Source organism: Pangasianodon hypophthalmus, chromosome 20 (genome assembly GCF_027358585.1).
Source record: "Pangasianodon hypophthalmus isolate fPanHyp1 chromosome 20, fPanHyp1.pri, whole genome shotgun sequence".
Classification (NCBI taxonomy): Eukaryota; Metazoa; Chordata; class Actinopteri; order Siluriformes; family Pangasiidae; genus Pangasianodon; species Pangasianodon hypophthalmus.
Genome location: NC_069729.1, coordinates 6,015,503 through 6,036,879, shown reverse-complemented (window position 1 = coordinate 6,036,879; position 21,377 = coordinate 6,015,503). Strand labels below are relative to the sequence as shown.

Genomic DNA, 21,377 nt, shown 5'->3' with positions numbered 1-21,377 from the left:
GATGCCAAAAAGTCTCATCAACATTGCAAAGTTAAAGTGCAGAATGTTAGCTTTATTTATAGTTATTCATAGATCCAAGTATAAGTAGAAGTTTAAGTAGAAGTTTACAACCCTGTTTACAAGCTCTTGTATGATGTGGCAAACAACTACTTGTTTTTACATCTAAAAATATGCAAAAAATATAAAAGGTTATTTTCTGAGTATTAGCTCAATAAGCTGTGTTTCCTGTTATGTTGCAGCATGTGGGTGAACTCTGATCAGCATATTGCATAGTCCATGTATTTTCTGAGTTTAAAGCATACCTTCATAGCATGTTAAATTTCACAGACTTGTTGTTTTTGCTTATTAGCTTAAGCTAGTTCAGAGGATCTGTTCTGCCTAAAATCAATATAAACTTGGGTATACTGGTAATAAAAGAGTAATTAATCTTTTTCTAATTGGCTAGAATTGTATTTTTCAGTAACACATATTAGCAGCATGAGCATAAACAAGTCAAAAATGAGCAGTCACGTTTTTAATCCCCACCACCCTAAAGCATGATCCCTTAAAATAGTTGGTCAACCAACAATTAAAAAAAAAAAAAAGAGGTTAATGATTCTTGTATATAATGTACATCACGGTCTGGATATGTTCTTTTTTAGTTTTCATCTCTCACAAACCCAATTTCTGCCTTTTTGTCAGGAACAGATTTTCCTATACTGCTCTCCTATCTCTGAGAGTGATTTTATGATTAGCTACATTTATGTGTAAATTTTCATGATAATTTTGCCTTTATTTCTTTATGTCTCAATGTTTGTAGGCATATTATCTTCAACAGTTTGTCTAAAGGTGATACTGGATTGTCTTTCTTGTCTTACACCTGTTCATTGGTATTTGCTTGGTTTTTATCCTCTTGGTTTTGGTGCTCAACTTCACCTTTATTGTCTCTCTAGGGGAAACTATTTTTACAGCAAAGTGCCATGCCTTAAACAAAAGAATACAAAATTTTAGTATTAATAAAAACAAATAGTTCAGTTTCCCCCAGTTCTCAGTACTTATTCCCCCTGGTTGGAAGCTGTTGGTTGTTTTCACTGGTTGTGTGATAATTATTGTACATTTACAGTGTGATTTACAGTGTCTTTAGAATGATCAACAGCATGATGTGGTATGTGATGACATTTAGACTGAGCATCTTTGTTATGTTGAAGTTATGTTAAAAGGTTTGTTGGAAGCTTCCATTTTGACGCATTGGCCAGTCAAGTAGACAAAGTATCTTTACTACTGTTCTTATCTGCTGATTTTTCTGTAGCAAAAATCAATGTAATCTAACAATTTTATCTTGATTTTATACCCTGTTGATCATTCTAAACACTTTGAACTGTTGAATTACTTGGCATTCTCTTATTCTCTAGCCTGTGTTCCATTTCTTCACTTTTGGTATCTCTGTTTCTTTCTGTGCACGCTCGACCTCCTTCAAAAATTTAATTTGAATCCTCCTAGGACACCACACAAACTCCTCTTTCGGCTCAAAATAACACAAGGCAAATTTGATCAACTCTTTTCTTTTCGACTTGTCCACAACTGCGAACATAAAGTAGTCCAGAACACTCTGCTTCACTCTGGGAAGTGTGCCTCTCACCAGAGTCTCCACAAGGAAGAAGTGAACCAGCGGTTCTTGATAGTGCTGAAACCCCAGTAATCCCAGGCACTTCAAAATGCGGGTAATGCGAAGATTGTTGTGTGTGTTTCTGTAATATTTAAGGAAAAATGTTAACTGCAGAATTAAATACTTTCGTATAGACTGTTTAAAAAAAAAACAATGTTCACCTATTTAGGTTTGCAAATCGCTCTTTCCAGTTTACTGCACGTTTCACCTCTCCAGTTTCCTCACTGACAAGTTGTATGCCATAGAAGTCCAACATGAGCTTGTAAGACACCAACAATTTTTTCTTCATCTCCTCATCCCTACGGAACAGCTGCAAAAGATGTCGAATTTTTAATTTTACTATTCATTTCATAAGTTTTTCCTTCATGTTTGTGTATATATATATATATATATATATATATATATATGATTTTAATATATTTTAATACTTACCTTGATCGCTTTTGAGCTAAGCCTACATGATGCGTTCATTCCTTTCTCGTGAATTGGAAATAGCCTGTGGAGAAATGTTTACTATGGCTGAATGTATCACTTGCACAAAATGTTTTCAACAGGTTAAAAGCAGGAAACCAATTTTAGTTTTTGTGAAATATTCACACCAATCAACATAAAACATTTTAATCCATTTAAGTAGTATGCTCACCATGCAAACAATACTGTATTAGACCAAACGTATTAAAAACTGATTTGCTGTGCAGCTGGAACTATTGTCAGAGCTGCTGTTATGGAAAATTCCTGTTCCTGAATGTTCCCCATTTCTTTCCACTCTTTAATATTAGGGCCAGTGTTGGCTTGCTGAACCAAAAACTCTGATTGTGGTATTAAGATATTTACCATTGAATGTAGCAGTGCACATGTTCCAGCCTTTCGTAATTACCAAACCAGTTCATGTGAAAATCCTCAATCCGCATGCCTGGACAAAAAAACCCAAAAAAAACCACATGCTAAACTTCATCGTGTGAATATGATTGTGTTTAATATCTATATGTTCACAAAAAGTGTATTTTACCATCAAAGTTGAAAGGGATCTTATTTTGGTAAAACAACAGATTTAGCGAGACGTCTTCCTACAGCCATGAAAATTAAAGAACATTCAGATTAATAAAGAGGTACAAATGTAAGAGCTAAGAAATTTTGGAAATACACTAATGTAATACTCACATCCTCCATATCATGATCTGTCCCATTATAGACGTTCTAAAGTGAAAATGAAATACAGATGCTTTTTTTTTCCAGAGTAATTTATAAGAAGCAGAATCTAATCCTAGCATAGATACGCAGTTAAGGGTTAAGAGCTTTGTTTAAAAGCCCAGCAACCTTCCAGTCACTGGCACAGAACCTGCAGCTACCAAAACTAGACCTACTATTTAAGGATACAAGAGTGTATGACATTACAGAAATGCTATGAGTGTGTAGTCCATATGTAAGCTGTTTACTACAGCAGTGATAACATATCAGAACAAGCACATCAATATAACCTGTAATTTGCCTAACAACCGGAAGTACTGTCAGAGCTGCTGTTATAGAAAATATAGACAAGTTTGAAAATGCAGGTATAGAAAACCTACTGACCAATCAGAAAATATCTGACTTTCCATAAAATCCATAAATTCGTATTAATATAAGGGCCAGTGTTGCTTTGCCAAATTCCGAATAATGGCTTTAGCTTTAAGACTTTTACCATTGAATATAGGAGTGCACATAGTCCAGGTTTCATAATCACCAACCAGTAAGGCTGGATGCCATTCCAAATTGTATATGATGCCTGTTGCAACTTACCCGACACTTCCGTCTGTAGTTTTGCATATCTCTTGCAGCAGCTATGTTCCTTTGTGCACTCCATGACCATTGTGTCGAGAACTGAAAAAAAATATGCACAGTCGAGTTTGTTTTAAATGTCACTGTATGTCGGTTAGGGCTTTGAACGAGGTAGACTAGCAGTCTACTTTCCAAGCATTGCTGAGGAATAGCAACTACGGCAACTGAATAACAAGTTCTGCTATTTCTTGGTCTTCAGTGCTTCATTAAAGTGCAACTGAGCAGCCAAAATGTCCCTGCTTGTCTCTTTTGCCATTGAATGATATCAAAATGTCTTCTGATTCTCTTGTGATACAGATAATATGACATGCAATCTTAGATACACACTTTCTGAAACTGTCGATTGTGGGGTTCAACACTGAATCTTATAAGTGAAATAAGACTTTGCCCAGAGGGCAGGGGTGGATTAAATGATTTGGGGGCCCTCATTTCAGTGTTTTAACATCGATATTTAAATTTTCAGTATATATTATGTAGCATCATTAATTAAAAATATATATTATTTGCATTTTTAGGGGGCCCTTGGCTTCTGGGGGCCCAAGGCTGTTGCCTACCTTTATCCTAACTCTGCCCCTGCCAGAGGGACAACCAAAGGTATAAATGTTTTAGATTTAACCTTCTAGAAGCTTTTAAACTTTTAAAAATGAACACATTTTGATTTAGTGATGCACACAGCAGTTGATAGTTACCTTGACTACAGAAATTAAGTTTTGAAGTGAAAGCATTTATCTATTTTTTTTTTATGAGACTCCCTTCAGTAACCCAATCAATATTTGGTGTGACGATCCTTTGCTTTTTTTTTTTTTTTAAATAGTAGTCTCAGGTACAATTTGCGCAGTTTTATAAGGAAATTAGCTGGTAAGTTTTACTGAACATCTTGCAGAACCAGCCACAGGAGACTTTGACTGTCACACTTGCTTCTTATTTTTGCAGCGAAACCCAGCAGCTTTCATTATGTTTTTTTTTGTCTGAAAAGTGGTTTCTTATGTAATCTGCTGCTTTCTTTACTGACATACAAACATTTTTCTGTAACATTTAATTTTGTGCTGGAAAACTAATGTTTGGAAATCTAAAAAGTTTTTGTACTGAATCAATAATGTGGAAGTCATAAAATAAAAATCTATAACAAAGTTTGTACTAAAAAAGAAATAGGGTGCCTAAGACTTTTGCACAGTATATAATGTAGGGTGTCCCAAAAAATCACCCTACAGTATATGATCAATGGCAATAAGTTTAACAGTACATAATGCATATAAATATAACTAAATCTCTGTGGCCTTTACCTGTGTAGAGTCCTCATAGCCAACTTCATCTTCCCATGTCGAATCATAGTCTCTCATAGCGTTTTCTGAGTTGCCCATGTACATGCTCAGTCTCACAGACTATCAAGCTTTGTTACACAGAGCCTTCAAGACCAGTTATGAAGAAGAGACAAGGAAGTCTTTCCTTCTCAATAGGATTAAATAGCAACTGAAAAGCTGAATAGCAAACTGAAACACGCCCACTGTTTTCAAAGTGAAAAAGTTGTGAAAGTAAAAATAAAAGTTGTTCTTGAACCATTTTTTATTTATGAATAGCTAAACAATGTGCCTACATAGTATCAAACAAAGCAACCTAAATTACTTATTAACTATTAAACAGGCATCAAGGCAGCAGGAGTAAGAGTTTTAAACCATCATGTTCATCAAAATGTAGTCGCTTGTAAACGTGTGTCACGTGACTTGGCTCAGGCTACGCGTAATTAGCTTTAGCATATACAATTTGCATACTGTCTCTGTGGCACAATACCTCATGCAAATACGTTTATCCAGCACACGACCTCATTTAAATATGACCAAGAGTGACCTTTACTACGTATATTTACATACATATTTTCTACGATATTTTCTATACTTATACCAACAGATATTTCTTCTTCCATACTGTCATCCTGCGCTACACCTCAACACCGTTGTTATTTATTTATTTATTTATTTATTTTTGTACCTCTTATACTTTTAAACATTGTTTTAAATTTACTTTATTGAGCGTGCAACCTAAGAAGCTTATTGTACAAGGAACCGTGTGCACATGACAAAGCTCAGGTTGAAACTTGAATCTCAGCAGGATGCACAGTGTGCATTCTGGGCCTCAGCCACTAGGGGGCCTCCGAGTAGTTTAGTGAGTTTATCTAACTGCAAACTACCTAACTGCAAACTGCTTCAAAGCCCTTTAAATGTCATCATTGGTAAGTCTGACTATTGCTTTCCTTAAATATGTTTTCTTTAATATGCAGCGCCGACTGCGTCATATTCTTTTCTGAACTGTTTGCAGTAGTGCTAACGCAGCGCCCACTGCTGGACTGTTTGTTGAAGGGCTAACGCAGCGCCCACTGCTGGACTGTTTAATGAAGGGCTAACGCAGCGCCCACTGCTGGACTGTTTGTTGAAGGGCTAACGCAGCGCCCACTGCTGGACTGTTTAATGAAGGGCTAACGCAGCGCCCACTGCTGGACTGTTTGTTGAAGGTCTAATGCAGCGCCGACTGCTGGACTGTTTGTTGAAGGGCTAACGCAGCGCCGACTGCTGGACTGTTTGTTGAAGGGCTAACGCAGCGCCCACTGCTGGACTGTTTAATGAAGGGCTAACGCAGCGCCGACTGCTGGACCGTTTAATGAAGGGCTAACGCAGCGCCCACTGCTGGACTGTTTGTTGAAGGGCTAACGCAGCGCCGACTGCTGGACTGTTTAATGAAGGGCTAACGCAGCGCCGGCTGCTGGACTGTTTAATGAAGGGCTAACGCAGCGCCGACTGCTGGACCGTTTAATGAAGGGCTAATGCAGCGCCCACTGCTGGACTGTTTAATGAAGGGCTAACGCAGCGCCGACTGCTGGACTGTTTGTTGAAGGGCTAACGCAGCGCCCACTGCTGGACTGTTTGTTGAAGGTCTAACGCAGCGCCCACTGCTGGACTGTTTGTTGAAGGGCTAACGCAGCGCCGACTGCTGGACTGTTTGCAGTAGTGCTAACGCAGCGCCCATTGCTGGACTGTTTGTTGAAGGGCTAACGCAGCGCAGACTGCGGGACTGTTTGTTGAAGGGCTAACGCAGCGCCCACTGTTGGACTGTTTGTTGAAGGTCTAACGCAGCGCCCACTGCTGGACTGTTTGCAGTAGTGCTAACGCAGCGCCGACTGCTGGACTGATTGCAGTAGTGCTAACGCAGCGCCAAGTGCTGGACTGTTTGTTGAAGGTCTAATGCAGTGCCGACTGCTGGACTGTTTGTTGAAGGGCTAACGCAGCGCCGTCTGCTGGACTGTTTGTTGAAGGTCTAATGCAGCGCCGACTGCTGGACTGTTTGTTGAAGGGCTAACGCAGCGCCGTCTGCTGGACTGTTTGTTGAAGGTCTAACGCAGCGCCGTCTGCTGGACTGTTTGTTGAAGGTCTAATGCAGCGCCCACTGCTTGACTGTTTGTTGAAGGACTAACGCAGCGCCGACTGCTGGACTGTTTGTTGAAGGGCTAACGCAGCGCCCATTGCTGGACTGTTTGTTGAAGGGCTAACGCAGCGCCCACTGCTGGACTGTTTGTTGAAGGGCTAATGCAGCGCCCACTGCTGGACTGTTTGTTGAAGGGCTAATGCAGCGCCCACTGCTGGACTGTTTGATGAAGCGCTGATGCAGAGCCGACTGCTGGACTGTTTGTTAAAGGGCTGACGCAGCGCCGACTGCTGGATTGTTTGTTGGAGGGCTAACACAACCAGCGCCAACTGCTGGCCAGCCCTGATAGGAATCCCGTGAAGCACGGCTTCTATAGCCCCCTATGGCCTGATCTTTTTCTAATTCATGAATTGAGAAGTGTATTTTTCATTGCCTCATATTTTGAAGCATTGAAGGGAGACACAGTCATTACTTCATCACCAGTTTATTACACACATTCTTTGACAGCATCAGAATTCATACATTTTAACACATCATTTATATAGTCGACACCCTGATATCAGTAGATTTGCAGAAATCCCCAGCACCAGAAATTTGTTATTTCTATTACAGTTTCTTTGCAATTCAATTAAACTAGGCTACAATTACAATGTACTGCCATCCCCTCCAGGGTGTATTACCACATGTTCCTGGGACAGGTTCTGGATCCACCTTGAATATTCCAGATGAATATTAAAATAGGCTTGACATCAAAAACATCTTAATAAATTTCAATTTCACAAAAAAAAGATTTTTGGCATTTTCACAAAAATGAGCAAAATTATATTTTAATAGGTACTACCCTAAAACACAATTTTATCTCTGGTCAAACAACATTTAAAACTGAGTCTGGATATTTATCTCATTTTCAGTTCCTCCATCTCTCACACACCCAATTTCCTCAGCAGACCTTTCTTTAGTGCTCTCTCCTGTCTCTGTATCCTTACCAGGAATAACCTGAGATGAGTTAACATCACTCCTGAGAGCTATGCCTTCAGATTCAGTGTCCTCTCTATTCTTAACTTCTGTTGAGTCTGAATTTTCATTATTGTGACGTGACAGCATTACTAACATGCTCATCAGTAAGCCTGTCTTCAGCATTACTTTCCACAGATTGATGTACTGAATCTTCTTTCTTGTCATTCTCTTGTTTCTTTACCACTTTAGCCACTTTAACATTTCATCGCCTTGGTTTTCCATTCACTTCCTTTGTGCAGATTCCCCATGTTTTCATCTGATTTAGGTGATTTCATCAAGGTAGTTGGAGGTTGTTGGGTGTTTTCAAGACCTTCAGCAGCACAATGTGGAATGGGATCATCTTTGTTAGGTTGAATTGTGCTGAAATTTGCCGTGGCCTTGGGTTCATTAAGCAATCCAGACCCTCAATCACTCTATTGCTGCTCATTTTCTATGGTTTTGTCTGATCCAGGTGTGTGTATCTTTTTACTATTCAGAGTTTCGATCAGACGTTTGTTTGAAGCTTCTACTCGACGTATTGGCCTCTCCAGGAGACAAAGTATGTTTCTGACTATTCTTATCTGGTGATTTTTGGCAGTTCCAGTCGCAACACTGTCTTCTGGTGATTCACTGCCACTCTTCTGGATTTCTTCTGAATCATTTTCTTTGGTATCTCTATCAGTATGCTGTGATTTTAAATCATCTTTATCGCCTTGCTCAGATTTGTCTTCTTGATTTTCATGATCTTGCTGATCACTCCCTGAGTTTCCACCTGATAGAGGTGTTTTGTTTGCAACATTCTTGCTTGTGGAGCTGTGATTAGAAGTTTGTGTGAGTTTTTCCTTGTTGCTTTCATGAGTATTGTACTATTGTCATGTTTTTATCACCACTCAGAACCTTTGACTGTTTGGTAGAGACAACATATTCACTGTCATTCTCATCCGATTTTTCTGTATCTTTTTGTACAGAATTTGGGATCTTCTTATTTCTTGCTTTACTGTCTTCCTTCTGAGAATCAACTCCGGACAGAGCTTGAGTTTCTTCATTAGTGTTACTTGTTTTTGCATTTCCTGCAGCAGGGATAGGTAAAGCTTGTTTTTCAGAATCTTGACACTCACTTGACACATTCTCATCATTTCTGATTTTATTGCTAAGAGATTTTTCATCACTTGTGTCTTCATTAGTATCTGTTTTGGTTTCATCTGTATCTGCTTTTACCACTGAATGTAGGAGTGGCACATAGTCCAGGCTGTTATAATATCGAAACCAGTTCTCATGAAAAGCCTCAGTTCACACAGTGGATATGATTGAAATGTGTACAGGTAACTTTGGATTGCAAAGAAATTTTTAAAAACTCTACTGTATACAGTGGCACCAGGATGCACTATGGCACCAGAGCACAAGCAACCACTTATACCATTTTAAACAAGAAACAGCCCTGCCTCAACCACACTGACCACCTTTGGGATGAACTAGCCACACTTCAAATCTAGTGGAAAGCCTTCCTACAAGAATGGAGGTTATTATAACAGCGCACGGGGACTAAATCTGGAATGGGATGTTCGAAAAGCACATATAGGTGTGATCAGATGTCTACAAACCTTTGGCCATGTAGTGTATCTATGGCTTGAGACCTCAAGACATTTAAACACAGCACTGGGTGCAGCCCAAAAAATTATTACATTCCTTCATTGGGACCAGCATGTAATTTGTGGCTCCCTGTTCCTTTCTCTTTCAAGAATTTATTACGAATCCTCCTAGGACACCACACAAATTTCTCTTTTGGCTCAAAATTCCAGAAGGCAAATCTGATCAGCTTTTTTCGTTCAGACTTGTCCAGAACTGCGAACATAAAGTAGTCCAGAACGCTGTGCTTTACTCGTGGAAGTGTGTCTTCCACCAGAGTCTCCTCAAGGAAGAAATGAACCAGCGGTGCTTGATAGTGACGAAACCCCAGTAAACCCAGGCACTTTAGAATGCGGGTGATGCGAAGATTGTTGTGTGTGTTTCTGTTATGTTAAAGACAAAATGTACAACCGCAGAATTATAGTCTCTTTAATTTTACACTTCACAAGTCACTTCATAAGTTTTTCTTTGAAAATGTTTTGCTGGATGACATGAAATTATGATCACATGACATTTTTTTTTTTGTGTGTATTTCAGTACTTACCTTGATTTCTTTTAGGCTAAGTTCACGTGAATCAAAGTTCTCTCCCTTCTCCTGAATTGAAAACAGCCTGTGAAGAAATTTGTACAATGTTTGAATGTAACACTTATACACAAGATGTTTCAGGTTAAAAGCAGGAAACCCATTTTTAGTTTGCATGAAATATTCACACCAATTAACATAAAATGTGTTTTAAGTTTTGTCGGTTTATGTGGAGCATCCGTCATCCAAGTCCCTTTATTAGGGCGTACCTATTGAGCCCTTTAAAAATGGAGTGTTTTATAAAGTAATGTTTTATAATTACAAAATATATCCCATATTTCTGTAGCTCAAAGACTTTTACCACTGAATTTAGGAGTTGCACATAGTCCAGGTTGTCATAATATCCAAACCAGTTCTCATGCAAAGCCTCGGTTCACACAGGGGATATGACTGGAATGTGTACAGGTAACTTTGGATTGCAAAGAAACCTTAAAATCTCTACTGTATATGATGCGTTTTGCAACTTACCTGACACTTGTGTCTAAAGGTTTGCATGTCTTTCGCAGCATATGTGTTCCTCTTTGGACTTAAAGGCCATTGCACAGGGGACTGAAAAAATATGCATGGTTAATTTGGTGATAATGTTTGTTTGATTTAGGATGCAGTAGTCATAAAAATGTCACTACACATTGGTTAGTGTTTTTTTTTTTAACAAACTAGACTAGCAGTGTACTTTACTTTTAAGTATTGCTAAGGAATAGCAACTACAGCAACTGGTTACCAGGTTTTTGATATTTCTGTTTCTGCCTAATACAAGCTGTTGGCCAAACCTTAGGTTTTCCCTGTTTGGCTGTTTTGGCATTAAACTGTGTCAAAATGTCTTCTGATTCTCTTCTGTTAAAGAGATACAGTACATTAAGATACAGGATACAAGGGTTTTCAATTGGAACCCTTTCTGAAACTGTCGGTTGTGGGGTTCTACACTGAACCAAATGTACAAGAACTTCAGAGGTAGACCAGTTGTGCAACACGAGGGAGCATTCCCATCATTTCTGAGAAACTGAAACTTGGCACAAGGCTAAGGCAGAGAGATATGTACTAATGCACTAAATCACAAACACACCAAAACAAATGTATAAAAATATATTTTACATTGTTTATGAATAAACCATTATCTTACCATTTTAACTAATTAATGGTCCACATTTAAAACAATTAAACACTGCATACAATTAAAATCATTCTTGTTCTCCATTTTATTAGTGGCTAAACCAGAGGCCTGCTCAAAATGATGTAATCTAAATTGTACATACACTGATCCACCATAACATTAAAACCACTGACAGGTGACATGCATAACATTGATTATCTCGTTACAGTGGCACCTGTCAAGGGGTGGGATATATCAGGCAGCAAGCGAACAGTCAGTTCTCGAAGATGATGTTTTGGAAGCAGGAAAAATGGGCAAGTGTAAGGATCTGAGCGACTTGGACATGGGCCAAATTGTGATGGCTAGACGACTGGGTTAGAGCATCTCCAAAACGGCAGATCCTCGGGTGTTCCCGAGTGTGATTAGTACCTCCCAATACAAGCTCATGGGCGCCCAAGGCTCACTGATGTGCATGGGGAGCGAAGGCTAGCCCATCTGGTCTGATCCCAGAGAAGAGCTACTCTAGCACAAATTGCTGAAAAATTAATGCTGGCTATGATAGAAAGGTGTTAGAACACACAGTGCATCACAGCTTGCTGTGTATGGGGCTGCGTAGCAGGAGACCGATCAGAGTGGCCAGGCTGACCCCTTTCCTCTGCCGAAAGCACCTACAATGTGCATGTGAACATCAGAACTGGATGATGGAACAATGGAAGAAGGTGCATTGGTCTGATGAATTACGTTTTCTTTTACATCGTGTGGGTGGCCGCGTGTGTGTGCGTCACTTACCTGGGGAGAGGTGGCACCAGGATGCACTATGAGAAGAAGGCAAGCCGATGGAGGCAGTGTGATGCTCTGGGCAATGTTGTTCTGCTGTGAAACATTTTGTCTTGGCATTCATGTGGATGTTACTTTGACACGTACCACCTACCTAAACACTGTTACAGACTACGTACACCCCTTCCTGGCAACGGTATTCCCTAATGGCTGTGGCCTCTATCAGCAGGATAATGCGCCCTGCCACACTGCAAAAACTATTCAGGAATGGTTTGAAGAACATGACAAAGAGTTTGAGCTGTTGACTTGGCCAACAAATTCCTCAGATCTCAATCCAATTGAGCATCTGTGGGATGTGCTGGACAAACAAATCCGATCCATGGAGGCCCAACCTCGCAACTTACAGGACTTAAAGGATTTGCCAATAACATCTTGGTACCAGATATCACAGCACACCTTCAGAGGTCTTGTGGAGTCCATGCCTCAACAGGTCAGAGCTGTTTTGGCATCACAAGTGGGACGTATACAATATTAAGCAGGTGGTTTTAATGTTATGGTTGATCAGTGTAAATATATGTAAAATACATTTTACATAGATGATGTAGCCTCCAAGAAGGCTACATCAGGCCATCCACCTCTCCTGCTTTGGCTGGGTTTTTCTTTGTGGAGAAGAAGGTGGAAAGTCTCAGACCATGCACTGAATATCGGGGCCTCAGCCTGTGCACAGTTAAGTACCGGTATCCTCTACCATTAGTCCCTGCGGCCTTAGAACAAGTCAGATCAGCTCAAGTTTTCACTAAGCTGGACCTTCTTAGTGTATACAACCTGGTGTGCATCGGAGAGGGGGACAAGTGGAAGACAGTCTACAGTTTTAATCTCTTTATTATTAATTAAAAGCATTAATATAAACTTGTGATTTGAATTATAGCTGACACTACTGTCTGAGCTGCTGTTATAGAAAATTAATCCACACCTTCTGACTAATCAGATTTGAGAATACAACAGCACTCTGGTCCAGAGCAGAGGCGATTGCTTTAACGCTGCATGGGAAGTCTGGCTTCCCCTAAAATTTCATTCAAATGTGTCAATGAAATGTTTATCAAAGTGTCTATACTATTCATCAATCTTGATGAAATTTAATATTTTATTGCAGTGAAACTGAATTAAATAGCATGATACTGCAGAGAGATTGAATTGAATTGCATTGAATCCCAAACACGCCAAAACAAAAATATATTTTATATAGTTTATGATTACACCAATATCTTACCATTTTAACTAATTAATGGTCCACATTTAAAAGAATTAAACACTATGTATAATTAAAATCATTCTTGTTCTCCATTTTATTGAATTGAGATTGAATTGAAATGCTATTCAATTCAATTTCACTGCAATATCATGCTATTTGTTCATTTAACACTGACTGTTTTCGGTGGACAGCTCAGCCAGCTCTAATAGGAATCCTGTGAAGCACGGCTTCTATAGCCCCCTATGGCCTGACCTTTTTCTAATTTTTTAATTCTAATTTTCATTATCTCATATCTTGAGGCAATGAAGGAGACACAGTCATTACTCATCTCCAGTTTATTACACACATTCTTTGACAACATCAGAATTCATACATTTAACACATCATTTATATAGTTTAACCCAGCAATAGATTTGCAGAAATCCCCAGCACCAAAAATGTATTATATCTATTGAAGTTTCTTCGCCGTTCAATTAAACTAGGCTACAATGTACTGCTGCCCCGATCCAGGGTGTATTACCACCTGTTCCTGGGATAGGTTCCGGATCCACCATGACTTTGAAGATGAATATTAAAATAGCCTTGGTATGAAAAACAATCATATTAAATGTCAATTTCACAAAATTTTTTTTTTGCATTTTCAAAAAAACCAGCACAAAAAACCACATTTTAATAGGTACCACCATCAAACACGATCCCTTAAACATCTCTGGTCAAACAACTTTTAAAACCGAGTCTGGATATTTTCCTCGTTTTCAGTTCCTCCATCTCTCACACACCCAATTTCTGTCTTTTTGTCCTCAGCAGACTTTTCTTTAGTGCTCTCTCCTGTCTCTGTATCCTTACCAGGAATAACCTGAGATGAGTTAACATCACTCCTGAGAGCTATGCCTTGTTCAGATTCAGTGTCCTCTCTATTCTTAACTTCTGTTGAGTCTGAATTTTCATTATAGTGTGATGTGACAGCATTACTAACATGCTCATCAGTAAGGCTGTCTTCAGCATTACTTTCCACAGATTGGTTTTCCTCATTGTCTGTGGCAGTTCCAGTCGCAGCACTGTCTTCTGGTAATTCACTGCCACTCTTCTGGATTTCTTCTGAATCATTTTGTTTGGAATCTCTGTTTTGGTTTCAGCTTTATTTTGTACTTCTGTGCTGTTCATCAGATCATTGTGTGCTTTGAGAGTTTGAATCACTTGACATTCCTTCATTGGGTCCAGCATGTACTTTGTGGCTCCCTGTTCCTTTCTCTTTCAAGAATTTATTACGAATCCTCCTAGGACACCACACAAATTTCTCTTTTGGCTCAAAATTCCAGAAGGCAAATCTGATCAGCTTTTTTCGTTCAGACTTGTCCAGAACTGTGAACAAAAAGTAGTCCAGAACGCTGTGCTTTACTCGTGGAAGTGTGTCTTCCACCAGAGTCTCCTCAAGGAAGAAATGAACCAGCGGTGCTTGATAGTGACGAAACCCCAGTAAACCCAGGCACTTTAGAATGCGGGTGATGCGAAGAATGTTGTGTGTGTTTCTGTTACGTTAAAGACAAAATGTACAACCGCAGAATTATAGTCTCTTATATAAACAATTATCTGTACTAAATTTGAAAAAAGAAAAAAAAACAGTAAAGTACAACATTTACCTATTTAGGTTTGCAAATCGTTCTTTCCAGTTTACTGCACGTTTCACCTCTCCAGTTTCCTCACTGACAAGTTCTATGCCGTAGAAGTCCAACATGATCTTGTAAGACGTCAACAATTTTTTCTTCACCTCCTCATCCCTACGGAACAGCTGCAAAAGAACAGCAGTGTTGCATTTTTAATTTTACACTTCACAAGTCACTTCATAAGTTTTTCTTTGAAAATTTTTTGCTGGATGACATGAAATTATGATCACATGACATTTTCTTTTGTGTGTATTTCAGTACTTACCTTGATTTCTTTTAGGCTAAGTTCACGTGAATCAAAGTTCTCTCCCTTCTCCTGAATTGGAAACAGCCTGTGAAGAAATTTGTACGATGTCTTAATGTAACACTTATATACAAGATGTTTCTAACAGGTTAAAAGCAGGAAACCCATTTTTAGTTTGCATGGAATATTCACACCAATTAACATAAAATGTGTTTGAAGTTTTATTTGTTTATGTGGAGCATCCACGATCCAAGTCCCTTTATTAGGGCGTACTTATTGAGCCCCTTAGAAATTGAATGTTTTATAAAGTAATGTTTTATGATTACAACATTAAGGACGTTGTTACACTTAAAGCCTATGTGCCAGCTAGCTAGATGCCATAAACTAATTTGTTAGCTAAAAAATAAGCTAGCTAAAGGTGTCCATTATAGGCAACTCCTCAGTAAGAACGTGACCTAGACATCTAGAGTTAGATAGCCAGTTTCTTGATGTAGATTTGAGGCAAGCTATGTAGGTTTGTTAAAGCAATATAAATTTAGTGATTTTTCTATCTAGCAAGTTAAGCCTGTTCAATTCTAGAATATTTTAGAAAAATTATTTTTAGAAATGATGTTGGCTAGTTCTCACAAATCACTGTAGTCTCAAGTTTTTGCAACCAGGAGGCACGGCTGATGTCAGAGTGTCATGTCTCAGTCTATAGAAACAATAACTAATTAGATCGAATATATTAATATAAACCTTTTACCATTGAATGTAGGAGTGCACATATTCCAGCCTGCCATAGTCACCAAACCAGTAGTTGTGAAAATCCTCAATGTACACACCTGAAGACAAAGAACAAATGATAAACCATCTCAAGCGTATATTTGAATATGATTGAATTTAACATCTATATCATCACTCATCAAAAGTATGTCATACCATCAGGGCGGAAACGCATGTAATTTTTGTAAAACTTCAGATTTGGTAAGTCTTCATCCTGCAGGTACAACAATTGCAGATCATACAGATCCATCATTAATAAAGAGGTACAAACATATGTGATAAGAAACACTGGGAATGTGTCAAAAGAAAAGATGATATATAGACTAATGTAATACTCACATTCTCCATATCATCTGTCCTGTCATTATTTTCGGTTTTCTAAAGTAAAAATGAAACACATAGCATTTATTAATTTTGCAGATACTTTTATCCAGAGTAGCTTAGAAGAGGCAGAATCCAATCCAAGCACAGATGAGCAGTTATAGGTTAAGAGCTTTTCTTCCAGTCACTGGCACAGAGCTATCAATACTACATCTATTATTTGTGAATAAAACAGTCCATGGCTTTGACTGTCACCATAAAATCTGTTTGTATTTCATCACAAAGTGCAACATTGTGCTTAAATGTTTAGATAACTTTTTTCCCTAATGGGAAACCATTATATATTCATAATGAGGACAGGTAGGGTTGGATCTTAGAAACACTAGTGTATATAGTGCTTCTTGCAAAAAAATTGTGATGTAACAAAGAATTCGTAAAGCTGTCCTGAAGATTTTCCTGTGTTGGCATTACATCAGACTGTTACAAAGCGTTGACTCTGGAGACTCCTTCCAAAAATGCTAAATATCTTCCAAAAATGCTAAAAATCTTCTCACAGAAAACATTATGTTTTTTATTCATTTATGTGGAGCTTTTGCCATAAAAGTTCCTGTGTAAATTGTTTACTATAGCAATGATAACATATTAGAACATGTACCTTAATATAAAACGTTGATTTGCGTTGTAGGCTGAACTACAGTCTGAGCCGAGCAGTTATAAAAGATATAATTTACAAAATTTAGATGTAGTAAACCTTCTATAGAAAACCTTCTGATCAATTAGAATTGTATAATTAGAATAGAATACATAGCAATATTTTTTTCACATAAAATATGTGACTTGGTGTGCAAACAGATAACTCACTTTATGAGGTGATACTGTTCCCATATTTCTGTAGCTCAAAGACTTTTACCACTGAATGTAGGAGTAGCACATAGTCCAGGCTGTCGTAATATCCAAACCAGTACCCATGAAAAGCCTCAGTTCACACAGTGGATATGATTGGAATGTGTACAGGTAACTTTGGGTTGCAAAGAAACCTTACCTACTACCTACTATATATGATGCGTTTTGCAACTTACCTGACACTTGTGTCTAAAGGTTTGCATGTCTTTCGCAGCATATGTGTTCCTCTTTGGACTTAAGGGCCATTGCACAGGGGACTGAAAAAATATGCATGGTTAATTTGGTGATAAAGTTTGTTTGATTTAGGATACAGTAGTCATAAAAATGTCACTACACATTGGTTAGTGTTTTTTTTTAACAAACTAGACTAGCAGTGTACTTTACTTTTAAGTATTGCTAAGGAATAGAAACTACAGCAACTGGTTACCAGGTTTTTGATATTTCTGTTTCTGCTTAATACAAGCTGTTGGCCAAACCTTAAGTTTTCCCTGTTTGGCTGTTTTGGCATTAAACTGTGTCAAAATGTCTTCTGATTCTCTTCTGTTAAAGAGATACAGTACATTAAGATACAGGATACAAGGGTTTTCAAGTACACTTTGGAACCCTTTCTGAAACTGTCGGTTGTGGGGTTCTACACTGAACCAAATGTACAAGAACTTCAGAGGTAGACCAGTTGTGCAACACGAGAGAGCTCGTATCATTTCTGAGAAACTGAAACTTGGCACAAGGCTAAGGCATAGGGATATGTACTAATGCACTAAATCGCAAACACCTAAACAAATCAATAGAAATATATTTTACATTGTTTATGAATACACCAACATCTTACTATTTTAACTAATTAATGGTCCACATTTAAAACAATTAAACATACAATTCAAATCATTCATGTTCTACATTTTATTAATGAATGGTTAAATAGAGGCCTACTCAAAATGAAGTAATCTAAATTGTGCTTAAATATCTAAAATAGATTTCAACCAAAGAACGTACCACCTTTTTATTATATTAACTTTTTCCTTAAAACCACAAATGAAGACACACTGTACATACATACACTCTAAGAAAAAAGGTTCTTCAAGGTGCACTTCATTAAATGTTCTTAGCTTCCCAAAAGGGGTTCTAGTTGGTAACCATTTCTGATAATCTATTTCACTGAGGTATGTGATTTTTTTTTTTTTTAGTTACAATGGTGGAAAGCACTACCCACCATTATCAAAGTTATTCTATTTTTTATTGAGTTCATATAGTTATTATCCAGTTTGAGTGGTCAGTTGTATTGAAAGAGTTCAACTCAATAACTCAATAACCTGTCAGTTTGGACCTAATTGTGTTCTGACGGTGGAAAGTTCAGGAATAAAAAACTTAATAAAAATTATTGTACAAAGCCCCATCCACGCTGAATTCCCTCCTTGAGCACAGTGTTCTTGATGTTCCTGGGGTAGGCTCCAGATCCAGTGTGTCCCAGACCTGGATAAAGTTCTTACTGAAGATGAATGAATAAATTCAATAAATCTAAAATTTATTTTACACTTAAAATCCGAGATCCCCTCACCCACCCCCTCCTGCACTATAGTACGGTTCTACGGGTTCCCCAGAGGGACAACCAAAGAACGCTTAAGGGGTCTAGACTGTTACCTTTTTTTCTTAATAATGTGCATTCACTTTTACAACAAAAAGATGAGAAAAAAAATGTCAGGTATTTTCTGTGAGCTCAGACCTTTTAATGAATCCTAATGAATAATTTCTCCGTCTGAAATATGTTATTTCATTAGGGGTTGCGTCAGGTTGGTCACTTCTGAGAGATAAACGCTACTTGTAATAACTTTTCTGATAACGGAAATGAAGCATGACTTTTATACTTTTAACGTCATTTTTAGTAATATTTGCGTCGTTTTATTTTTGCAATATCGATTATTTTCTCATCCAATTTTTTGAGGAGACACTGCCTCCCTTGCCTCCTCGGAGGAAACGCCCCGATACACACACACACACTCACACACACACACACACACACACACATGCATACATATATAGTCAGTGACAAGTAAATGAAATATTAATATAGCTTGTATCATTAATTTTACTCGTATAATTCGTATAAGTTGCTAATTTTACCTCTCTAGTCTCCTCATGGTCGGGTTCATCATCCCATGTAGAGTCATATTCCTCGTCAGAGTCCTGGAAAAAGTTGTGTGAGTTACCCATAGCCCGGTTCTGTCTCACAGCCTTGCAAGATTTATCCATAACGCCGAAGAGCCTCGTAATGAAGGAGAAAACAGGACAAGAAAGTCTAATGAGAAACAGCAGAGCCTTCTGCAGCCATTTAAAAGCACACTGAAACACACCCGTACTTCAGTCTTCAGAGAAATCGAAAGTGAAAGCTCTTCCTGCACCAGCTTTATTTACCAATAGCTTAACAATGTGCCTCAAAAATAACTCTTATTAGATACAGCTATCCAAATGAACCATTAATTAACCGTTAAACAGACATGACCAGATCAAGACTAAGACTAACATCTCCACACAAAGTATGTGTGTGTGTGTGTGTGTGTGGAAAAAGTCTCAAAGTCTCAGAGTCTCAGAGTCTCAAAGGTTATACTTGTGTCACGTGACTGGGCTCATGTTTTTCTGTACTCCGCTTTAGCAGGAAGCATTCTGAGCAGCGGTGTAACGATACGATTCGATTCGATTCACGATACTGGTTTCACAATTCGATTCGATTCTTAGAATATTTTGAACAAAATTTTAATGAAGAAAAAATATGACTGAAAAGTCTCCTTTTTTAAATTTCTGAATTATAAACAATGCAAAACAATATGCATTTTTGTTTGTATAAAAATAAATAAATAAGAAATGCTACAAACAGAGGTTTTATATATTGTAATTAAAAATATACTACAGGTTCACCATATCTTAAAAATAAATAAATACATTTATACATTTATCCAAAAAAATTTGATGGAATAACCAAAGTCTCAGCCCCAGGGAAAATGACACATAAACTGAATTGAAACATAATGATCTCTGTAGCAACAAGGTCAGATAAATTGCCCAACTTCTGCAGCCTCTTTCTCAGGCACTGTAGATTGTAGCGGTGCTGGGCTGGTGTCGTTTGAAAGCTACTCAAACACACAGTTATAACATGGTGGTGTACCCATATAACCTATAATGCGTGTCAGTCGTTGTGATCCGGAGCTGTCGCTCACTTCACAATTGCAGATGATTCCCGGTAATGGAACAGGCTCCCCACGAAAGAATGCAGTCATGTGACCAGAGTGCTTTCTATATATTTTAACTCTATGGGGTTGAAGAGACTGGACCGTCTGGTGTTCAAACAGTGTAATTGCATTAGATGCATAATTAATAGAATGATAATAATCACACATTTCACGATGCACATCTTCTCATTTTTGCATCACAATGCAATGTTACATCCCCAATACTGAGTATTTGGTGCATCCCAACACTGTCAGGGAGATTCTCATTTCTTTAATTTAGCTTAATTTCTTTTCTCTTCCTTGCTTCATAGCGCCTCCCTTTAAGGGAAAGGATACTAGGAAAGGAAATAATGGCAGGAGGAATCAAGGACAACCATATTTGCCAAATGAGACAAAATGAGACTCTCTTACTTAAGAGTCATTTTAAATCCCTTCACTTATTGAAGACATGTACAGGGCATAACCAGTTTAGACTTTCAGCTTTAATTCAAGGGGTTTAACAAAAATAATGGCTGAGTCTGTCACCTGACTTCAACCCAGTTGTGCATGCTTTTCATTTACTGAAGACAAAACTGAGGCAGAAAGACCCATAAACAAGCAGCAACTGAAGGCAGCTGCAATAAAGGCCTGGCAAAGCATCTCAAGGGAGGAAACAACATTTGGTGATGTCCGTGGGTTTTGGATTTCAGGCACTCGTTGACTGCAAAGGATTTGCATCCAAGTATTAAAAATAATTCTTATATTTATAATTATGTAAGTTTGTCCAATTACTTTTGAGGCTGTGAAAATGGAGGGACTCTGTAAAAAAGGCTGTAATTCCTAAACGGTTAATGCAATTTTTTTGTTAAACCTCTTAAATTAAAGCTGAAAGTCTACACTTCAATGACATCTTGATTGCTTCATTTCAAATCCATGTGGTGGTGTACAGAGGCAGAATTATGTCAATTGTGTCACTGTCCAAATACTTATGGACCTGACTGTGTATAAGGAAGCCTAAATATTTGTGGAACTTAATGGAAGGCAAGTGCACTTGGAGAGTGAAACCTGTTAAAGCTATA

At 38.1% G+C, this 21,377-nt stretch overlaps 3 protein-coding genes across 4 annotated transcripts; all 3 read right to left on the bottom strand.

Annotated features, from left to right (window-relative positions):
- Positions 1-31: 31 nt before the first annotated feature.
- Positions 32-5,111, bottom strand: LOC113539546 (opioid growth factor receptor-like protein 1). Its single transcript, XM_026935350.3, has 8 exons — positions 4,747-5,111; positions 3,425-3,505; positions 2,807-2,842; positions 2,655-2,712; positions 2,480-2,558; positions 2,078-2,141; positions 1,807-1,955; positions 32-1,727 (listed from the first exon to the last, which is right to left on the bottom strand). The coding sequence occupies exons 1-8, from the start codon at positions 4,828-4,830 to the stop codon at positions 1,388-1,390; spliced, it is 891 nt and encodes a 296-aa protein (XP_026791151.1). The 5' UTR covers positions 4,831-5,111; the 3' UTR covers positions 32-1,387.
- A 2,302-nt stretch (positions 5,112-7,413) lies between these two features.
- Positions 7,414-9,484, bottom strand: LOC128317118 (dentin sialophosphoprotein-like). Its single transcript, XM_053227274.1, is given in 4 exon segments — positions 7,414-8,746; positions 8,748-9,157; positions 9,241-9,257; positions 9,475-9,484. Coding segments are annotated over 4 exon segments (876 nt in total). The 3' UTR covers positions 7,414-8,307.
- Positions 9,485-9,536: 52 nt separating this feature from the next.
- On the bottom strand, positions 9,537-19,691 carry LOC113539543 (opioid growth factor receptor-like protein 1). 2 transcript variants are annotated; one of them, XM_053227331.1, is made up of 8 exons: positions 19,217-19,691; positions 17,275-17,355; positions 16,214-16,252; positions 16,031-16,088; positions 15,855-15,933; positions 15,131-15,197; positions 14,842-14,990; positions 9,537-9,882 (listed from the first exon to the last, which is right to left on the bottom strand). In XM_053227331.1, the coding sequence occupies exons 1-8, from the start codon at positions 19,343-19,345 to the stop codon at positions 9,552-9,554; spliced, it is 933 nt and encodes a 310-aa protein (XP_053083306.1). In that variant the 5' UTR covers positions 19,346-19,691; the 3' UTR covers positions 9,537-9,551. The 2 variants fall into 2 exon arrangements, with proteins under 2 accessions (XP_053083306.1, XP_034170171.2); XM_034314280.2 differs by lacking the exon at positions 9,537-9,882 and adding an exon at positions 13,519-14,730.
- Between the last annotated feature and the right edge of the window lie 1,686 nt (positions 19,692-21,377).

Excerpts from the sequence above, each read along its gene's own strand:
- LOC113539546 (XM_026935350.3), bottom strand. The coding sequence starts at position 4,830 with ATGTACATGGGCAACTCAGAAAACGCTATGAGAGACTATGATTCGACA. Across the intron at positions 2,713-2,806 it reads CAGATCATGATATGGAGGAT|GAAGACGTCTCGCTAAATCT; the intron begins GTGAGTATTACA and ends TCATGGCTGTAG. Across the intron at positions 2,142-2,479 it reads GTGCACTGCTACATTCAATG|GCTATTTCCAATTCACGAGA; the intron begins GTAAATATCTTA and ends ATTTCTCCACAG.
- LOC113539543 (XM_034314280.2), bottom strand. The coding sequence starts at position 19,345 with ATGGATAAATCTTGCAAGGCTGTGAGACAGAACCGGGCTATGGGTAAC. Across the intron at positions 16,253-17,274 it reads CCTTTAGACACAAGTGTCAG|AAAACCGAAAATAATGACAG; the intron begins GTAAGTTGCAAA and ends TTTTTACTTTAG. Across the intron at positions 14,991-15,130 it reads TTAGCCTAAAAGAAATCAAG|CTGTTCCGTAGGGATGAGGA; the intron begins GTAAGTACTGAA and ends GTTCTTTTGCAG.